Source organism: Anabrus simplex, chromosome 1, assembly GCF_040414725.1.
Source record: "Anabrus simplex isolate iqAnaSimp1 chromosome 1, ASM4041472v1, whole genome shotgun sequence".
Taxonomy (NCBI): Eukaryota; Metazoa; Arthropoda; class Insecta; order Orthoptera; family Tettigoniidae; genus Anabrus; species Anabrus simplex.
Genome location: NC_090265.1, coordinates 962,786,097 through 962,806,974, shown reverse-complemented (window position 1 = coordinate 962,806,974; position 20,878 = coordinate 962,786,097). Strand labels below are relative to the sequence as shown.

At 36.9% G+C, this 20,878-nt stretch overlaps 1 protein-coding gene across 1 annotated transcript in view; it reads right to left on the bottom strand.

Annotated features, from left to right (window-relative positions):
- Positions 1-20,878, bottom strand: part of LOC136857637 (DNA-dependent protein kinase catalytic subunit) — an 873,484-nt gene that overhangs the window by 222,454 nt on the left and 630,152 nt on the right. The window contains exon 38 of the mRNA XM_067136445.2: positions 10,256-10,435. Coding sequence (XP_066992546.2) covers positions 10,256-10,435 — 180 coding nt within the window. The remainder of the gene's footprint in view (positions 1-10,255; positions 10,436-20,878) is intronic.

Genomic DNA, 20,878 nt, shown 5'->3' with positions numbered 1-20,878 from the left:
AAATAAAAAAGTATCAAATAATCCAGATTTACATGACTCAGATTGTTTTTTTTTTCCTTTCCAGTTGGATAAAGTCTATCTTGAGAATAAGAATATATTACAGATTTATAATGTATGCCGACACACATACTTAACATATCAAATCAAATTTTTACGTTTTTAAAATTTTTTATTAATTTTAACACATGGGCTTGCGTGCTTGCACCATACTCCTGGCTTTACTTTTTGCTAACACTTTTAACTGTAGATGAGTACATTCCCCATTTCTGCACACTTGACATTGCAGTGGGGTCCCTAATCTTAAGAAAAGATGTGGTCTAATGTGCAAAAGGGGGAGACAAAACTAACCTAACTGTACAATATATAACACGCTGAGTGGTAAAACATCCTGTGCATAAAATATACATCTCAAGTCATGAACAATCTCATAAGAACAGCAAACAATGTGGATTGGAACCACACAAAATCAAAATCATATAAATGGCAAAATATACATTCAAAGAAACAAAACATGATATCATATTTTCCAGGGTTCACCAAGGAAAGCATGCGGCATTCACGCAACTCGCATCCATTCAAAGCCTCAACGAAAATAAAAGGAAATATAATTACACTTAAGCAACACTTCCTATTCAACGCAGGTTCCTGAAAATTATACAGGGCACAAAATCAATAAACAGGTGGACTTTACAGTGTCACGCTCACAATCAATCCTGAAATGAAATTTCGTGACACAAATACATTAAAAAAATGATCTAATTTAACGTTGTATCCTACAAAAGATGACGACACAAATTATTCCTCAGCGCGGTTATATCGAAAAAGAAAATCCGGAACAAATGTTGCGATATAAAACTCTCGTCAACTACAACAACCATAGAGACATGGACAGAAACAATAAAATCACGAAGTATAGGCCGCTCAAATAAAACTCACCTTGGTAGACATACATATCACCCTCGCCAACACACGGCGGAATGACTCAAAGGGGAGATCGATGTCTCCCAAAATAAACCAGCAATACCAAAACCACAGGGTCCAACCCTTTACACACGCTGCTCAACAGTCTACCCAAGGCAAGTCACGCAATCAAGAAAATGCAGGCCTTTCAGATGAGGAACGCGTCCTCTTACTCAAAATCACACAAAATAATATCTCCTGTCCTAAAGTAGCGTAAAACTGAAGAAATATGAAGGATGTCGTCTAACATTTGCTCGCATGAAAGAAACACGACTGCGCTGGTTAAAAATCAAAGCACTTGCACATAAAGTATACATGAATAATAAAGTGGCCAACTCTGTAATAAATATGTTAAACTGAAACTAAAAAATTGCCACATTGACAATCGATCATGTCTGAACATCGGAAAGTTACTGAAATATCTCAATCCCACATTGCGAGAAACTCATATGGATGATAATAATAATAATAATAATAATAATAATAATAATAATAATAATAATAATAATAATAATAATAATAGTAATACATTTTACAGAAATTTTATTCTAAGATTCGGAACTCGTGAATCAATTACTAATTTACAACCTACATATACAAAATAGTCTTGAAGATGAGGCTAACAACTGCGTGGATCCACACTCCACCGTCTCACACACTCTCATTCACACATCATCCAATAAATTCCAGAAAACGTGACGGCATGTTTCCGTACACTTTTGAGCTCCCGTTAATAATATTTTAATGTAGTCCTTCCTGACTTTGATTTGAATCCTTATTTACAATTAAAATTAAGCCCCGAGACGTACACAGCGCCTCAAACATCAAAGCAACAAAAAAAAAAAAAATATATACGAGGCTAAAATAAGAAACTGACTCGTAAAGAAATGTCACTAACCACTCAGCTAAATAAATCAGAATAAAATGTAAGACAGCAAGCTGCGACCTCATGCAAATGGTCCACATTTATGTTACAATTTATATTTACATTAACAAGCTTCCTATCATTTACTTTCAATGAGACGTAGTCCTTCCAAACAAAGCTACATCTACAGAAATTAAATATCGAACTAACCTATCCCCTTTTGCAACGTTAAACACGTTCACACTCACATAATTATATTAAACACTCTGTACTCATCTGTTATGTTGGCTCATGGCCGCTCGTCCTCAGGAGACAGCCGATCCCATCTTACCTTTTAGCCCGCCATATCGACGATAATGCTGCCTTCAGAAAAGACTTGGATCAGTCCTTTTGTCTCCATCGAGGGGTAGAAAGGCGATGCCGTATTTTCCGTTGCTGCTTCTGCTTCAGGATGTCGTCTAAAACATCCCCTCATTCACGATGTAGAAATTAGGTCAAGATCAACCAGCCAGTTACAAGAATACTACAGCCAGGGGTAAATTCTGCCGACCGTGAAACCAGTTCCCATTCAGTCGCGGAATCGCTTCTCTTATCTACTCCCGTAACTAGGTCAAATATTTCCCATATTATAAAAGGCTGAACTGAAAATGGTAACGTTTATGCCCTCAGAAAACAATTTACACAGGCAGGCTACTATGCACTTTGAAATGATTAAATGGAACTGTTCTCTCCCTTTGGTAATCGTAAGTTAAATGCCATTCTCCCAGTATTAGAAAACTTGAGTATATCAAATGTAGACTGAGCGTCTTGCAACAAAATCTTACGAGGCCCCACACGATCACTCGCGTAAATAAAAAACTTCTTACGACGTTACCTGCACAGAATCTCACCGAATATTAGGGTAACTAACTGACGCGGTCATCGTTTTTATTAACTCATCCTCGAAGACGCCGTCGTATCCTCAATTGGGGCCACATCTCCCCTAGCCCAATGCCTCGCCGTATTGACGGTGGCTCTATCGTTTCATTGGCTCGACGCATTGCGTACCTGACACTTACTTCAAACATTTCTTATAAGCGACCCTAGCCTCTCGCCCGGGCCTACGAAATGTTGTCGGTTGGAATTCTATTGTCCCCTTGTTTGGCGTTGTGTGCGTCATGTCGAAATTCCACCTTCGAAACTTAGCTGGTGAGCAAACAAATCCGAGCTCCAAGCTCCCTGCAGAAATTGCGACATGTGCTGCTGAATGTAGATGTTTCCTGCCAGTTACTAGCACTTAATAAAAATGGAATATTCTCTGTACATTTGAATAAATGACTGATTAATTAAATGAGCACTTCAATAAGGGCTCACTATGGAGCAGGACAGTTTTAAAAGTAAGATTTCTGTTGCAAAACTTTGAAGTCATTTTCTCCATTCGACATTTTTCTAATTCTTGGTACAGATTTCTCATACACTATTCATGCTACAGGATTAAATTTCTACAGCTTGTTCTTACATTGCAAAGCTACAAAAATAAGAAGTAAATTTTCTATAAAATATATACTTTTCAAAATATGGTAATTTTAGCAAACTTTTTCCTCGAAAAAAAAAAAAAAAATAGGACTTCGGGGGAAAAATTACATCCTGGCAACTAATAAATATTTTCACAAACTGCTTCTTATTCTTGTCAAGGAATGTTCAATCTAAAATTGGTAGGAGTTTCAAGTCAATATCTTCGCCCAATTTTAAGAAAATGGTACCTGAAAATTGGAAAATTAACTTGGTCGAGATAGGGCAGGCTTACTCCCCTTAATTTGTAAAACAATACAGTTTACTGTTTATCCAAGGTCCATAATTTTACAGAGCAAGTATTTTAAAGCAAACAAATACTTTTGCAGTAACCCATTTTGCTGGTAAAAGAAGGGTATTCTAATGAATTATCAAAATTTATCACTTTGTAATTTCTTTTTTTTAACAGAAAACAATTTGTTAACATATTCTTAAGCAAAGTGTTTTGTGTTTAATGTTAATTCTGGTGTAACTCAGGATTGAACTTGAAATGCTCCTTCCTATTGTTTATATATATAATGTTCTAAGAATTTGTTGTTTGCAGACGATGTTAAGATGTTGAATGAAATTACTAATTGCCACAATGCCTTAACATTATAAACAGATCTGGATAGATGTTATGAGTGGAGCATTGAAAACACAACATCCATTTAATACTAAGGCTGCGTGCACACCGAACGCGCTTCGCATAGTGTGTCGCGTGTAGCGTGATATGCTATGCATAGCGCAAGGCGTGCTTGCTGTTCACACCGAAAACTCTACGCCGTGTTCTCAGCTTAGTTTAGCGCGAGGCGTTTTAGGGTGGTCATAAACTAATGCCGTTGTCCAAGTACACTAGAAACAGTTGAAAATTAGAAAGAAGAATCAAAAGTGGGTTCATGAAATTAATGAAGAACGAATTACTTTCGGAGAATTCCATCGTTTGTACGGAGATGCAAGATTTCATCGCGATAAATTTTATGATTACTTAAGAGTGACAAAAAATACTTTTGACCTTCTAAACCCTGCAACTGAAATGTGGCGACAAGTAGCAGAGAAGTATTGAGAAAAATTCAATTTTCCAAATTGTCTAGGAGCACCGGGCAGCAAACACGTGGAAATTAAATTTCCGGCTAAATTACGCTCTTTATATAATAATTATAAATAGTATTTTGCAATATTGTTACAATTAGCATACACAATTTTTCATCGTAACAAAGGTGGAGTAAATGTGTGACAAATATAATTCATAAACAGAAATATTTACTTCCAAGCCCACTACTAGCCTGCAGAGTGATATTCTTCACGTTACCACCCTCCATTGGCAAAATTATAAGCCGATATGACAGCGTTTGAGAGAAATTGGAGGGAATAGGATTGGACGTAAGGGTTACACGTTGGATAAAAGCATTTCTAAATTCAAGGGTTCAGAAAGTCAAAGTAGGAAATAATGTATCGCAGGAAGAGAAAGTTTGGAAGGGAATTGCACAGGGTAGTATAATCGGTCCGTTACTTTTCTTAATATACGCAAATGATTTAGGGAACAATATAACATCAAAAATAAGATTGTATGCAGATGACATAATTGTTTATAGAGAAATAAACAACATTGAGGATTGTTCAGAATTACAAAGGGACCTTGAAAGTATCCAACAATGGGTTGAAGAAAATAATATGAAGGTTAATGGAGGCAAATCAACTGTTACAACTTTTACAAACAGGAGCTTTAAAACTAAATTTGAATATAGTTTGGATGAGGTAGTTATCCCAAAAGATGGCAAGTGCAAATACTTAGGTGTGAGATTTGAAAGTAATTTGCACTGGAAGGGTCATATTGATGACATTGTTGGGAAAGCATACAGATCATTACATGTCATAATGAGGCTACTTAAAGGATGCAACAAAGAATTAAAAGAAAAAAGTTACTCGAGTATGGTTCGTCCATTATTGGAATATGCAAACAGTGTTTGGGATCCTCACCAAGAATACCTAATAAAAGAAATAGATAGTGTGCAGAGGAAAGCAGCAAGATTTGTAACAGGAGATTTCAGGAGAAAGAGTAGTGTATCAGAAATGTTAAAGGAACTTGGGTGGGAAACTTTAAGTAAGAGAAGGGAGAAAACTAGACTTACAGGATTATATAGAGCCTATACAGGAGAAGAAGCATGGGGAGATATCCGTGAGAGGCTTCAGTTGGAAAATAATTATATCGGCAGGACTGACCACAAATATAAAATTAGAAGGAATTTTAGCAGAAGCGATTGGGGTAAATTTTCATTCATTGGGAAGGGTGTGAAGGAGTGGAACAGTTTACCAGGGGTAGTGTTTGATCCTTTTCCAAAATCTGTACAGATATTCAAGAAGAGAATAAACAGCAACAGAGAAAATAAATGAAGTGTTAGAGGGCATTCGACCGGTGCAGGTTATTGTAAATAAAAAAAAAAAATGTGTGTGAATAAATTAATTCCATCCCCTGGTCTAAGGAGTTTGGACAGCCAAAGTAGGGGACTGCCTGTAGGGGTGAAGTACAGTGGGGACTTCGAGGGCCCTGGGACCGCTACGGTAGCTGTGAAGGCCCTTCAGGAACTCTGAAAAGTGGTGGCAAAAGGGGCTCTGGTTAAGACACAGCAGGTCGTTATGCTACTTAGGATCCAGAACGGGTAAAAAAAAAAAAAGTAAATAAATAAATGCAATGTAAATATTAATGTTATACCAGTTTTATAGTATCATTTGAAGCAATTCCACATACTGTATATCAGTTGACTATATTTGTAAGTAGTACAGGAGATATTATAATTAGAATTTTGTGAACAATATAAATTTATTAAGGATGAACTGTGTGTTTAATAGAAAACATTGTTAGCGTAAATTGTATAATATTGTATTATAGGAAAAATTTTCTTCTCTTGTTAATTTAATATTTAGTGCTTGACAATAATGTATTTTAGTGTACCATTTGCCACCGAGGTAGACACCTCATTTGCAAATAAAGAGATTTTGATTGATTGATTCTATGCACTTTGTCACAAAGTGTCCGGCTACGTGGCTAAATGGTTACCGTACTGGCATTTGGTCACAGGAGTCCCGGGTTCAATTCCAGGCAGAGTCGGGAACTGTATCATAATTAGTAAATTCCATTAGCACGGGGGCTGGGTTGTATTTGTGTATTCATAATCATTTCATCCTCATCACGACGCAGGTCACATACTGGCATCAATTCAAAAGACCTCCACCTGGCAAGCCGAACTTCTCCTCGGACACTTCCGACACTAAAATCCATACGCAATTTCATCCTGTCACAATGTTAAGCCCAGTGAAGTGTGACGGTAGAAGTAATATTACTGTATGTGTTTACTGTAGGAATGCGATAAAACTGTTGTAGATACTTAAGTCCACTTATTTTGCAAAACAGTTACATTTTTAAAGTTTTTGTGTGTTGGGTTCCATATTTCTTCTCTTTGAAACACTGCATGAATAATTGCTTTTTCCATTGCTTCAGAACCAGCTAGGTAACACTAAGCAATTAACCAACACTGCGCGTTGTCTGGCGCTTCGCTTAGCTGTAAGGTAGGCGTTCAGCGCAGCAAAGCGCGAACGGTGTGAACACCTAGCTTAGGAACAAAGCACTGGTTATGCTTAGCGTGACGCTTAGCGTTGAGCAACACGCGACACACTATGCGAAGCGCGCTCGGTGTGCACGCGGCCTAAGAAGTGTTTTATGATTATGATCTCTTGGATTAGCAATGATTTATATTTTTAAAAAATACAAAATAAATAACCAAGCAGTGAAAAGGATAAGCAGTACAAAAGATCTTTGTTACTTTAACTTGCAACTTTTCATTTAATTGTCATACTGAGAACATTTGTAATGAGGCATATAAACTATCAATGTACATAAAATAAGAGTTTTGTCTGTACATCGCTCAGAATTAAGAAAAGAATGGTATTTCTGTATCAGTCGTATCCACAGTAACAAGGATATGCACTTTTCAATTTTCTGTCATCTCTGTCTGCCTAGCTGTATGTATGTACGTGCAGCATGAGAAAATGAATTAAGAGAATTTAATGAAGACTGGTATGTAAAGTCAGGGAATAAGACACTACAATCTAGGTTATGAATAATTTTATTCACGCTGAGTGAAATGGTAGTTTAGGGGAAAGCCTAAAATTTCCTTCTCAAAACCTTTTATTATTAGTGGTCATATCAATAAATACTACTTAACTAAAGTTATATAGAATTAAATTTACGATCATTCACATTTTACACAATTTTACTGTACCAGCTATGATAACCGACACATTCATGAATTTTTATTTGTGTTCCTAAGTCCATATCACCGCCAAGCCACGAGGAACTGGGTGAATAGAATTTAATGAAAATCAGTATGATAAGCAGAGGAAGAAGGCACTACAGTCTAGGCTATAAATAATTTTATTAATGCTGCATCAAATGGTAGTTTGAGGGAAGTGGCCTAAAATTTAATTTTTAAAACACCTATGCCATTGGTCCTATCAAAAAGTACTATATAAAAAAAGTCACAGAGAATACAATTTCCGATCATTTATGTCTTAATACAGTTTTACCGCACCAGCTATAATAACAAAATTCACATTGCATAGTCCATATCTATGCCGAGCACTGCTAACATGGAAATATTAATAAATCATGTTAACTGGCGATGGTTTTTGTCATGACTGTCTTAAAGTGTGAAACCACATGGTCATTAGTCCATACTGACAAGGAAGATTGTGAAGATAATTATAAAAATGAGAAGAAATTTATGAAGGAATGATCGCTTGATGAATACGGTAAGAGGGTCATGAAAGAAGGAAGAACTCTCTTCACATTAGGTGGCCTAATATCACAGAGTCAGAAGAAAACTACATATGAAGGCCTTTGATCCCTACTCTGAGGCACTGTTTTGAATGACCAGTGTGCAAACTTAACAGAATATGGCTGTCTGTGATCTGATTATTCCGTAGTGAAGCACGGGCACGTCAGCTAGTTTATTATAAGAAACAGCAATGATATTAATGAAATTTACTGAACTATTTAATTCCTTAATAGCGAGTTAGTTGGAATATGCTTCTGTAGTTTGGATGCCATTCTGTAAATCATATATCAATAAATTAAAGAGAGACTACAGAATACATTTTTAATATATCTGTATTTCAAACAGTACAATCTCTCATTGTATAAAGGTAGAATATTATACAGAAACCTGATAATAGAGTTTAATCGTGTGTCTTGAAAAAACTATAGTGAAGCACCTCAACAAATTTATCTATTATAACATAGTAAATGGACAGATGTTATGAATGGAACATCGAAAACAAGTTCCATTTTATATTAAGAAGTGTTTTGCGATTACATTCTCTAGGATTAACAATGATTTACCGTATATTTTAGGTACAGAATAAATAACCAAGAGGTGGCAAGGGGCAACAGCACATTTTTTTGGAACAATTAAACTTTAATGTCAAATGGTCTAATTTAGAGTTACAGCAAATTTACTATCATATACGGGGTAACACATTATATCACAAGAATTCACCATAAGTGAGAATATGAGAAACATTTCATAATTTGATATGAGAGTAAGTAAGTGCCACTCTATATTATTTATAATTTCAACTCTATATTATGGTGTCAGGAATAATTCTCTAATATACCATTATTTTAGCTCTGTATCTCATTACTACAATCGTTGTTGAAATTATTATCCTCAACAATGTGTGATGTGTCCACAAAGATGCACACAAAATTCTGCCAATTGTGTACACTGTTTTATTCACAAATTATATTTACATCTTCTACACTCATGCACTAATGAAATGCCATCTTGAAACGAAACAATACTATGAAGTATAAGAATAAGATTGCATTAGTTGCATGTCAACTACCAACCCAACAAAACCAATTCACACATTTGACTTCAAACACTTGGCTAACGTGACTTCCACGTAAGTCTCATTAAAACAACTCAACTCTACTCCCAAGACTGCCTTCTTATATACGTTGCCTGGCCAGGCTTCTAGAAGCATATGACATAACATGTTTTCTCATAAATTCCAGAGTCTCCAATAGCCTATTTACAATGTAACGAAGTCTCTACACAATCTCTACACAATTCGACTCGCACATTGTGTTATTCAAGACTATTACAGTGTGTTGCACAATATTGCAGTGGATTATACATCATATATACAGGTAATAATAAATTATATACTATTAATTATGTGTTCTTACATTAAATAAACTCATATTAATATATATGCAGCAGATGTTTCATGACATAACCTTGCAAATAATAGGATCGTCTGTACATAACTAATAATAATAATAATAATAATAATAATAATAATAATAATAATAATAATAATAATAATAATAATAATAATAATAATAATAATAATAATACAACTTTATAGCCACACCTCATAAGTAATAATAATACATATTTTCATTATTTATCCATGGGTTAAAGAATATTGTTTGGAAGTTATATTAATCTATTACACTTGCACCATGTGAAACCATATTTTGGGCAAAATTTATTGTTAGACAATGTTGTAAAGATATTATTGTAATATTTCTATGTTGTATTATGTCATTTACCACAGCCTGTTTGTATTTCTTGATATTTATTGGTTCCTAATTTTATCAATTTCCTTGCAAAGTCTACCGTAACTGGAGTTTTTATTTGTTGCAAACTAAATAAATAAATTAAGCTACAGCCCTGACATTTGCACAGAGTGAAAGTGGGGGTTCAAATCCACCAACTCCAACATGTGAGCTTGTAGCTACAACCTTGTATTGCTCGATTTTGGTGTTGATATTTTGTCAATATGAATGTCTGTACTATATAATTAAAGTTCATTCATCAAATACATACTCACCCATAATTCGGCTTGCCTGTGTAAATCTTGCAACGTGAGGGCACGTTGTTTGAAGGCAGAAACATTCAAGTGGCTCCATTTTTCAAGAAAGAGTCTGTGACTGTCACTGGCATATACACGAGCCATTACAAAATTCTTCTCCAAAATGCACAACACCGCTAGTTCTTCATTTAAGTAAGTCTGTAAGAAAAATTCCTTTAATGAGTCAGCAATCTACAGACTAGATTCATGTAGCTCTCCTTGGCTTCCTACCCAAATTAAGATCAAGTGTTATCAAGTGCTTGTAAAAAAACAAATAGCAATAGCATGTCTAGCACAAACCATGCTGTCCATGTACAACCCAGTATCTTTTCAATAGACACATCATTCTAGTCAGATAAGACATTATCAGAACAGCTTCATACTGAAGATACCACACTTTGAGAAAAAATTAGAAACATTATTTATAAATTAAAAGCACTGAAAGTGAAAGAGACCTTATCAGAGGCTTTTCTAGATGAAACAAGTCAAGCTGGTGATATCACCAAAAAAGAATGTATTGTTCTTAAAGAGCAAAGGCAAACCATCACTGCCTTACCTGTAACAGTGCTCGTAGTATGGTCTCAACGATCATGTGCACATGCAGCTATCCTTCTGGACTTCAAACATGACAAGTCAACTATCAAAGAAAAAGAACTTCACATTCTATACTAGCAGTCAGGTAGAAGTGGATCTGCCATAGCTTAGGGATCAACTGCCACTCTAACAATCACAGCAAAGTGTACAGCAGTGGGTTTGTTGACAGACCAGGCTAATCTTCATTTTCAAAAAGCAGTATTTACAAGGAGATCAAGGTCCTCAGTCTCACTGCCATACCTTCATCTCCACTTCCAGGAAGAAGTAAATGTGAACTTAACTCAGACTTAGACTTTTCAGTTTACAAAATAAGAGGCAAGAGAATGGCATGCCAACTTTGGTTATCCTTCAGTCTGGAGGAAAATGATACCTGAATGCCTCAGCAGAAACCTTTTTTATTTGTGATATGGTTCTATGACACAACTCCATCAGTATTTTTGTAGCTTAACAGGTCATAAATTCAGTACAAATACAGACCATACACAAAGAAACACACTATTATGATGAAAGAAGCAAAGTTGGTATAGAGGAGGCATTTTAGAATGAATGCCAGTATACAAAACTGAACCAGAGCAGAATGAGTATTTTGAATACTTACACAGTGTTATAGGCCATTATAGCAAGTATGTAGAAAAATTTAAAATCAGAGTATTAGTATTAATAATTGGTTTTAATTAACCCATTTATGTCCAGGTGGGTCGTTTTTGACCCATCAAATTATGCTATCCTTCTTTAAGCTATCACATTGTTGACACTTGTAAGATCGATTAAATTAACCATTAAATGTTTCGTCATACGTTTAGATGGGAATTTGATTCATTGTTGACGTTATTCTCAGTCCGGAGTCAATGCATGCGGAAGAAGAATTAAGTAGAATTGATAACTATTCTCATTGGCATGTTATTCATTGCAGTACTTACTATTTAAAATTTCAATAATATACACACATAATTTGATATCCACGTAACTTGCTTAGAATTTCCGTTATTTTCAATAGAACCTAGTGTGGGTCGCTGTCATTGGGCAGTTACCCGAGAACTATCACTGACTTTCACATTCACTCGATAATGACCATATGTTTAGTTCAAACCTTACGTAATTAGTCTTACTATTCCTAATTGCTCCGTAATTTATTGCAGAGTACAGCAACTAATAGTTGCAGAAATTCTGGATGAGCACAAAGCGGCCGATCCTTCAGATATCCCCGACTCAGGTGTTGATATCTTTATGGGGCTGCCTGAAGATGTAGGAGAAGAAACAGATGCTGACTCTGGTGATGAAGATTGTTCAGATCCTGACAGACTAAGGGCCAGTTCTACCACCTACTGGTAAAGTAGCGCGTAATTTGCCCTCCGCGTAAAAGGATGTTTCCGTCCGACCACTCGCAGGTAGCGCTATCGGCAGCATAAATCGTCATTACCCGGCGCGTAATTTATCGGCCACTTCGAGGGCCCGATAAGACTTTACCTGCCGGGCAAGTTCTGAGAGTTGAACATTATTAGCTGTATTTCTGGTGATATGCAACTCAAATTAGCTTAGTATACTGAAAAAAGTAGTATACTGTAACAGTGATCGATAATGTATTGCAGGATTTTGAACATTAATGCTTCCCTTTAGTTGCAACGGTCACACCAGCCTCTCGCATCGGTAGCGCAGGGAACACATTTTATACGTCAAGCTTTCGTAAAGAAACTCTAAAAGGATATAAAATCAAAATCTATTTGGGAATCATTTCAAATGGGCTTTAATTTTCTACTTTTTCAGTTTTCGGACACGAGATATATATTGCTGTATGTATCCTACCTAACTCAAGCGTTTTCGTAGCGTAATGGTTAACACGCTCGCTTCATAATACGAAGTGTGCAGGTTCGAGTCTTTATTATGACGAATCTTTTTTATTTCCATTATTAGCGTTGTGTTAATTTGTATGCCTCTTTTCATACGTTCTTATCACAATATTATGCCCACTAGGAAAATTGCTTTATATGTATGCTACTTATAGCAAGTGATGTTATGATTAATAGCACATAGGACTGTCGCCCAGGTAGCAGATTCCCTATTAGTTGTTTACATAGTCTTGTAAATTATTTCGAAGAAATTGGAAACTATTCCATTCCCGAATTCCTCTTCCTATGAATGGATATTTATCCCGATTAGTTCTTTACATTTACAGTACCTTCCAACTTTATCTTCATAAAGTTAAAAATGAAAATGAAATGCTTTATCAATAAATGGAAGCATCTGGAACTAAACGGGGTCACAGAACTAGTTGCAAATAGAGCATCGCGGAGATACTTAATCGATTCACAAAAGCCTGCAGATAAAATGCTCAAAGGCAATAAGTCCGTAAAGAAGATGTGTGTGTGTATACGTATATGGAAGTGCGTAAAAGAGAGTTAAGTACAACGGCAGGGAACGAAAATACATTTTAAAATGTAAATTAGAAATACGATGAAAATGCGTACCTTCTATTACGGAGCGAGCGACTTGACCAATCTACTACGAGAATACTTTTCAAAAACGCTGCCTTACATGACAGGTTATAACTGGCGTAAGAAAATGTAATCTCGAGATTTTAATCCCAATTAGGTATCGATATTGAAGATCATAGATTAAAATCACGAAAGCTTGACATGAATCGTTGTCCATAACTCTTAAGACTCCCCTTATTAGGCTTTCTGGTGATAATCAGCAGACGCAAGCACAGGGAAATAAGACAATCGAAATGGGTTTCATGCATCTGACGATAGATAGCACCACACTCGAAAGCGAGAAATTGCTGAAAATCAGTCTAGCCAACTTCGTATATCGGTGTCTAGCTCCGGGTAGCTACCTGGCGCTTGCGCGGAGGTGGTTGGACGCAAGCCAAAGTACCAGCCGATTTACACCTCCAGGTAGTTTACCTCCCGGGCAGCTGCCAGCCACTTTACCAGCAGATGGTAGAACCGGCCCTAAATCGTTCTCAGCTTCAAGCTCCAGCAGAGTTAGTGATGCAGGTACCAATAAACAGTAACTTTGATTCAGAACTTCCTCCTGAATTCAGTGATGAACCTGAACCACTTCCGGAAAACGAACAGATTGACGGTAGCGACTTTGACACAAATTGTACTAATGGAACAGCGAAATCATACTCTTTCAATTGGGAAATAGGTGATATGAAATACCCACCCTCTTCTTCGTCCAATGTTTGTCATCCAGGTAAAATAAATTTTACGATCCAATCACAGCCTACAGATTTTTTTGGAAGCATTTCTCGATGCAGATACAGTTCTTCAAATATTGAAATATACTGTTGGTTATGCCTCTTACACCAATAATCCACAGTTTCAATTATCGTTGAAAGATATGTACTCTTTTCTCGGCATACTATTTCTGAGTGGGTATGTACCCCTACCATGAAGAAGGATGTTTTGGGAGAACTCAGATGATGTTAGAAACGAACTTGTTCAGAAAACAGCATACGTAGGAATAGGTTTGAGGAAATATTTAGCTCTTCATATTTGTGATAATTTGAATCTCCCGGCAGGTGACAAAATGGGTAAATTGAGAAATTTTATAGATCATCTAAACCATCTAAACAAGTCATTTCTTATAAATGCTCCCAATGAAGACAAAGTATCTACTAGTGAGTCTATGATCCCGTATTTCGGGCGCCACGGGTGTAAGCAATTCATCCACGGCAAACCAATTCGTTTCGGCTTCAAAGGCTGGGTAGCTGCTCAGCGGACAGGCTACTGTCTCCAGGCTGACATTTACCAAGGATATAAAGGAGGAGAAGGGAGTGGGCTTAGGTGAAGCAGTAGTGATGACATTTGTGGATATTCTTTCTGAAGTATTTCCTAGGATGGCTTTTTCTTTCTATTTCGACAACTTTTTCACATCAGCTAAGCTTCTATGTAGGATCTCTGAAAAAGGTCATCATGCTACAGGAACCTTCAGAAGCAACAGAATGCTAAAGTGCCCTATTTCTGGTAAGCCTGTCATTGAAAAGAAAAAGCGTGGTTACTGTGAATCTTGTTTTGATAAAGAGCATGGTGTGATAGTTGGGTCTTGGAAAGACAATGGTGTAGTGAACATTATGTCTCTCTTTCAAGAGATCACAAGAATCAGCCAACAGGGAAAAATAAAAGTCAAACAGCTAAATGTTTTCCGTAAGTACAACCAAAGCATAGATGGAGTTAATCTCATGAATCATAACGTATCAGATTTACGAATTTCAATTCGTGGCAAAAAATGGTATATTCCTATTTTGTTTTGGTTGCTCGATTTATGCATGAACAATGCCTGGATTCTTAGCAGGAGCTATGATATGTCTCTTGATGCCGTAACTTGCCATTGGGAAGCAACCAAGGCAATTCTCTACAAATATGGGACAGCTCCTAAGGAAAGAGGTTGACTTACATCGCTTGACATTATCAAGAAACACCAGAGGAAGGACCATCGACGGCACCTGCTGATAAGTCAACAACCTAGGCGCCGATGCAAGATTTACTGCAATAAAACAGTGAAGGCTCGTGCAAGATGTAATGTTCCCCTTCATGATAGGTGTTTTGTAAATTACCATGAGTGAGTCTCAGTTCCACTGTAAGTTATGGAATCTGAAGTTACGTGTTTTGGGTACGAAATATTATTATAATTAAACAGAACACTGATGATTATTGCTTTTTGTGTCATTATAATACTCATTTCTCAAGGTAAGTGAACTGTAAGTCTGTAGAAATAATAAATTGTTGCTAAGGTTGATGTTCAGAATATTCTCTCTCCCTGTTTCCTGAGCAAGTGCTTAGTGGGTTGTTAACGACCCATGTGTTTATATGGGTTCTAGACAAGTAAATATGGTTTTGTTCATTTGTACATGAATAATGGGTCATATTAAGTGTTTATATATACAAGTTATCAATATCGGAAGAAAAAATAATTTGAATAATTTGGGCATAAATGGGTTAATCCATAGAGTTCATTTCTAACTTAGCCTTTATCTCCTCATTCCAAATACCCTCCTGCCTTGTTCCCACTTGTTTGCACCCGTGATGTTCTCACTACTTTCATTCTGTTACTTCTTACTAATGGATAAGATGTTGAGATTGATGCTTTCATGGCCCGTAATCGTAGACACAATAATAAGCTTTTGTGCTTTTGCCGTGTCAAGAAAACACGGTGAAATTCTGTACATTTTGCAGAGAACATAGCTCCACGTCTTCAGAAGAAAATCTAGAATGTTCACTAGAAACACTTCTCCAATAATGAAGGTTTGAGTTTAAGAATGCCCGTTGGTCTGTAGTAGGTGGTACTCTAATTCGTCACCAGGTGGCTCACAGTAAGCTAGCATTCCAAGTGGGAGCTAATGACACCCATTTAAGCTCCAATTAAGATGTTTCTTGTTACATCATATGTCCATTGTGAAGTAACAGCAAGATCATCAGATGAATCAGGGATGAGAGAAATGAAAATAATAAATTAAAAAATGCACAAAAGACTCACAGAGCTGAGGAATGGAAAGAAAGTGTGTAGCAAAAACAGAGGCTAACGAGTATGATCCGGGCAGGGGGGCATAACAAGTGTACACAAGTTATGAAGGTATGGCACTTAACACATAACCTGGAATGAACCATCTGGTGACGAGGAATGTACAAATTTGGAAAACACCAAATAACAACAGTGAAAGGACAGGGAAGAGAACTACCTACGTAAATTCTTAATGGCTGGCAACCATGTATTACTTAACTGATAGCCAGTGTTCCTGTTGAAACTGTTAGGAGTTTTACTTATTCTAGAACTTCCCGTATAATCCTAGACCTGTAGCGTTTAGTGTGGATAAGAGCTTGAACGTCTTGCAACTCGACATCATGACCCGCTGATAGGGCCTGCTCAGCTATTGCCGACTTGTCTGGCTGGTTGAGACAGATATTTCATTGGTGTTCCTTGATCCAAGTACTAATGGACCAGCATGTTTGGCCAATGCATACCCTGCTGCACAAGTACAGGGAATTTTGTGCACCCCACCGTGTAAAAGTGGGGACAATTTGGCCTTGCTTTTACTTAAACTGTGAGCAATTTTAGTGACTATGCCAAACATGGTTTTTATATTGTGCTTACGGAGGACCTGTGGCATTGTGAATGTAATGCAGGTAGGCAGTTTCCTTCACTACTTCTTCCTGTGAGCTTTGCTTAGTCATCCCTCTGGGATGAAGGACTCTATGAATCGGCACATCATTGTAACCATTACCCTTGAACGTGACTGAGTGTGTCCATCTCCTCCTGGATATTTGATGGCTCAAAATTTGTGTCACCCTCATGGTGAGTGTCGTGAGAATGCCCTGTTTTTATGCTGGAGAATCTGCACGGAGATAGTGATTTTTGTGGGTAGGCTTACGATAGACTGTAACGTCTTGAGGAGTGTGCGTTTCTCTCTTACTGGAACATCCCAGAAAGGAAGGCATCCATCTGACTCCATCTCCATAGTGAATTAAACTGAAGGATGCTGCTAATTTAGGTGGTTTAAAAATGTATGAAGTTTCTCAGGATCTTTTGTCCAGACCACAGATGTATAGTCAACATACCTCCACCTAATCACAGGTTTGATAGGTGCTGAAGCGATAGCCTCCTTCTCAAAATACCCATAAAGAAATAAGCCACTACCAACGCAAGTGGACTTCTCCTAGCCACACCACCATCTGTCTGTTTGTAAAATTGCCCATCCCAGAAGAAATAGCTGGAAGTCACGTAGTGGTGAAATAGCTTAGTAATGCCCTCAGGGAATACAAGCTCCAAGAGAGACATGACCAAGTCAATCGGCACTTTAGTGAACAAGGACTCCACATCGAAACTCACCAGAAGTGCATTGGGTTGAAGTGTTAAGGCTGACAAATTACTGACGAAGTCGTCTGAGAAACGTAAAGAATTTTTCCTTGTTTTCTTGACATGGAAAAAACCTGAAAGCTATAATGTCTATAATGAATAAGATATCCTGACTTCACCCATCTTTCATAGCCGCTCCATCTGCCTGTTTGTAAAATTGCTGACTTATTTCTTACATAATTGAAACAAAGAAAACAAAGATGAATTAACTACACTAAGTTTGAAGTGCAAGCCATTATACTTAGCTCAATATACTGTGAGTATGTTTTACTGTGGAAACAGACCATGAACTTGTCTGCAAAGTTACCGGTGAGTGTGGTGAGGTATGTTGGCATTTAACCTCAACTTCAAGGTGGTGTAGCAGGTTATGCGGCTGAGGTTTGTGATCCTGCATTTCTGACTAGTCAGATTATATTATATAAATTCATACTAAGAAGAATACATTGTGTAAATATGTACAGTGGAATTCAGCGTGTCGAGGGACAGAGAAAATCTTAATGTTTCGTAGCAAGGTCGTCATACCAACTAATTTAAACGAGTAATTATGCCGTGTAAATACAGTGCTGATCGTGAATAGTAAGAGAAAAAGTGTATTTCTTGTGATGTAATTTGTCTTGTCATGTGTTATGGAGGTGGATGGTACTGGTATGCTAACAGTATATCGATGTGGTTAATTTTAAGTGTATATTTCTAATGTTGTAATTTATGTTGTTGTGTGTTATGAAGGTGGATGGTATTGGTATGCTACAGGAATATCGAGGTGGTTAATTTATTTATGTTGTTGTGTGTTATGAAGGTGGATGGTATTGGTATGCTACAGGAATATCGAGGTGGTTAATTCTGAAAGCATATTTGTATATTTTAATTAGCTATGTGTGGGTGTTATTTGACAAAAAGAGTATAGCCTAGCCAGTATATCCTCATATCTTCTCAGTTCAAGAGGTCGTCAGGTTAGGTAAGCAACTCAGGATATCGTCAGCCTATGACCCCACCCTGGTAGATATATTAGTCTCACGCTAAGTTTACATGTACCATCAAGTACACTGGCGCCCAATCAGTTTGTTTTAATTGTAACATTGTGTTAATTAAGTAAATGTATTGGGGAGTCCAGAAACCTGTAAATGCCATTTGGCTGCTACAGCAGTTTAGGTATTGGCGAGATAACATAATGTTTGAGGGGTATGGAGGAAATGCCTACTCCCAGTCCTGAACAACTAGGATGAAATAAGGCTGAAAGCTTTCTTCACAATTTCATAAAATCATCCATCTCTCATCTTCACCTTTCTAAATGTCTGGCTCCTTGGCTAAATGGTTAGCGTGCTGGCCTTCGGTCACAGGGGTCCCGGGTTCGATTCCCGGCAGGGTCAGGAATTTTAACCATAATTGGTTAAATTCACTGGCACGAAGCTGGGTGTATGTGTTGTCTTCATCATAATTTCATCTTCATCACGATATGCAGGTCGCCTACGGGAGTCAAATCAAAAGACCTGCATCTGGTGAGCCAAACTTGTTCTCAGACACTCCTGGCATTAAAAGCCATACTCCATTTCATTTTTACCTTTCTAAATAACATTTAGAATTGTAACTCGAGGATTTATCCTCATCTCAAGGTGACACCTTAGACAGTCAACCATGAAAAATCTTTTGAAGAAGAATTCTATCGACTGCAATCATATATTGCAGAAAAGACAGCATTTGGATGCGGTGGGCAGTCATTCAGAAGATTATGATGGATCGGAGCATCTGAAAACTCATCAGCCAGCATCTACACAAAAATTTCAAAGAATTAAACCTAAATACATCTCTTTCTTCTTGACACACAATGTTAACTCTTTGTGCCATATTGGAAAATTAAAGATTGTCACTGCACTGACATCATGGAAAAACTTTCTAATCATGGCCCTTCAAGAAATAAGGAATAGTGATCAAGACATATAGAATCACAAGGGTACCGGCTGTATAAAGGAATCCTAGGAAACTGTCTGCAGTTTGGTAATGGATTTCTAATAAATCTCAAAATCATAGATTCAGGCATGGAATTTAAATCTCAATCCTCCAGACTTGCAACACTAACTCTGAAATCTGCAAATAAAATATACACAATTATCAATGTACATGCTCCCACTAATCTGAAAAATAACACTCTAAAGGATAAGAAGAAGCACAAAAATTCGGGGATCTCCTGAATCAAACTTTAATCAACTCACCTCCATCACACGTTAAAATTTTCCTTCGCAATTTCAACGCACAACTGGGACAAGAAATTACGGTACCGAGATATAACTGGAAAATGGCCAGCACATATCACGACAAATAAAAACGGTCAAAGATTGGTTGAATTATGCAGAAACTACAATCATCTCAAAATCAACATACAGTACTTTAAAAGGAAAACTTACAAATTAAAAACTTGGAAACATTCAGATTTCCAAAAAGGTGAATGGTAACTGGACCACGTTTGCATTTCACCATTGTGAAAACTACAATATCAAAGTCCTAAGTTGGGAAGACTCAGGGTCAGATCACTATGTCGTTAACATAAAATAAAATTTACTCCAACGACAAATATTTCAGGTTCCCTATGGGAATCAACAGCTGTATCATCTAAATAAGACAACCAAATAAAAATTATAAAAAATTTGACCCTACCCCCAATATAAGAAAACAGGAGAAGGATCTGTCAACACTAATACATTAGAAGAAGTAACCACCAATCTAAAATCGATAGCAGAAGAGTTAGCTCCAACAAATCCCAGGAAAAACCTGAATGGAGGGATAAAGAATGTGACCAGGCAATTGAGAGAAGGCACCAAGCTTGAATAAATCAAGTGCAAAAATCAGACATATTAAATTTAGAACTAATAGAACAAAGAAAGTCAACCCATAAAATCATCAGACCAACCAAACGCAAACACCTTAAAAATATCTTTAAAATATGAGCCCCCAATATTAATGCTGAGAGATAAATCAGGATGGTTAGCCCATAGTAATCAAGAAAATGCAGAGATCCTCGCAGAGACATTCAACAAACTTTTAAATTGTGATGACCCACTGAAAACGTTGGAAGTAAATACTGACACACCTGTTTTAACCACCCCAGAACTAATAGATCCTCCAGCTAATAATGAGGTAAGGAAGTAAAAAATTATA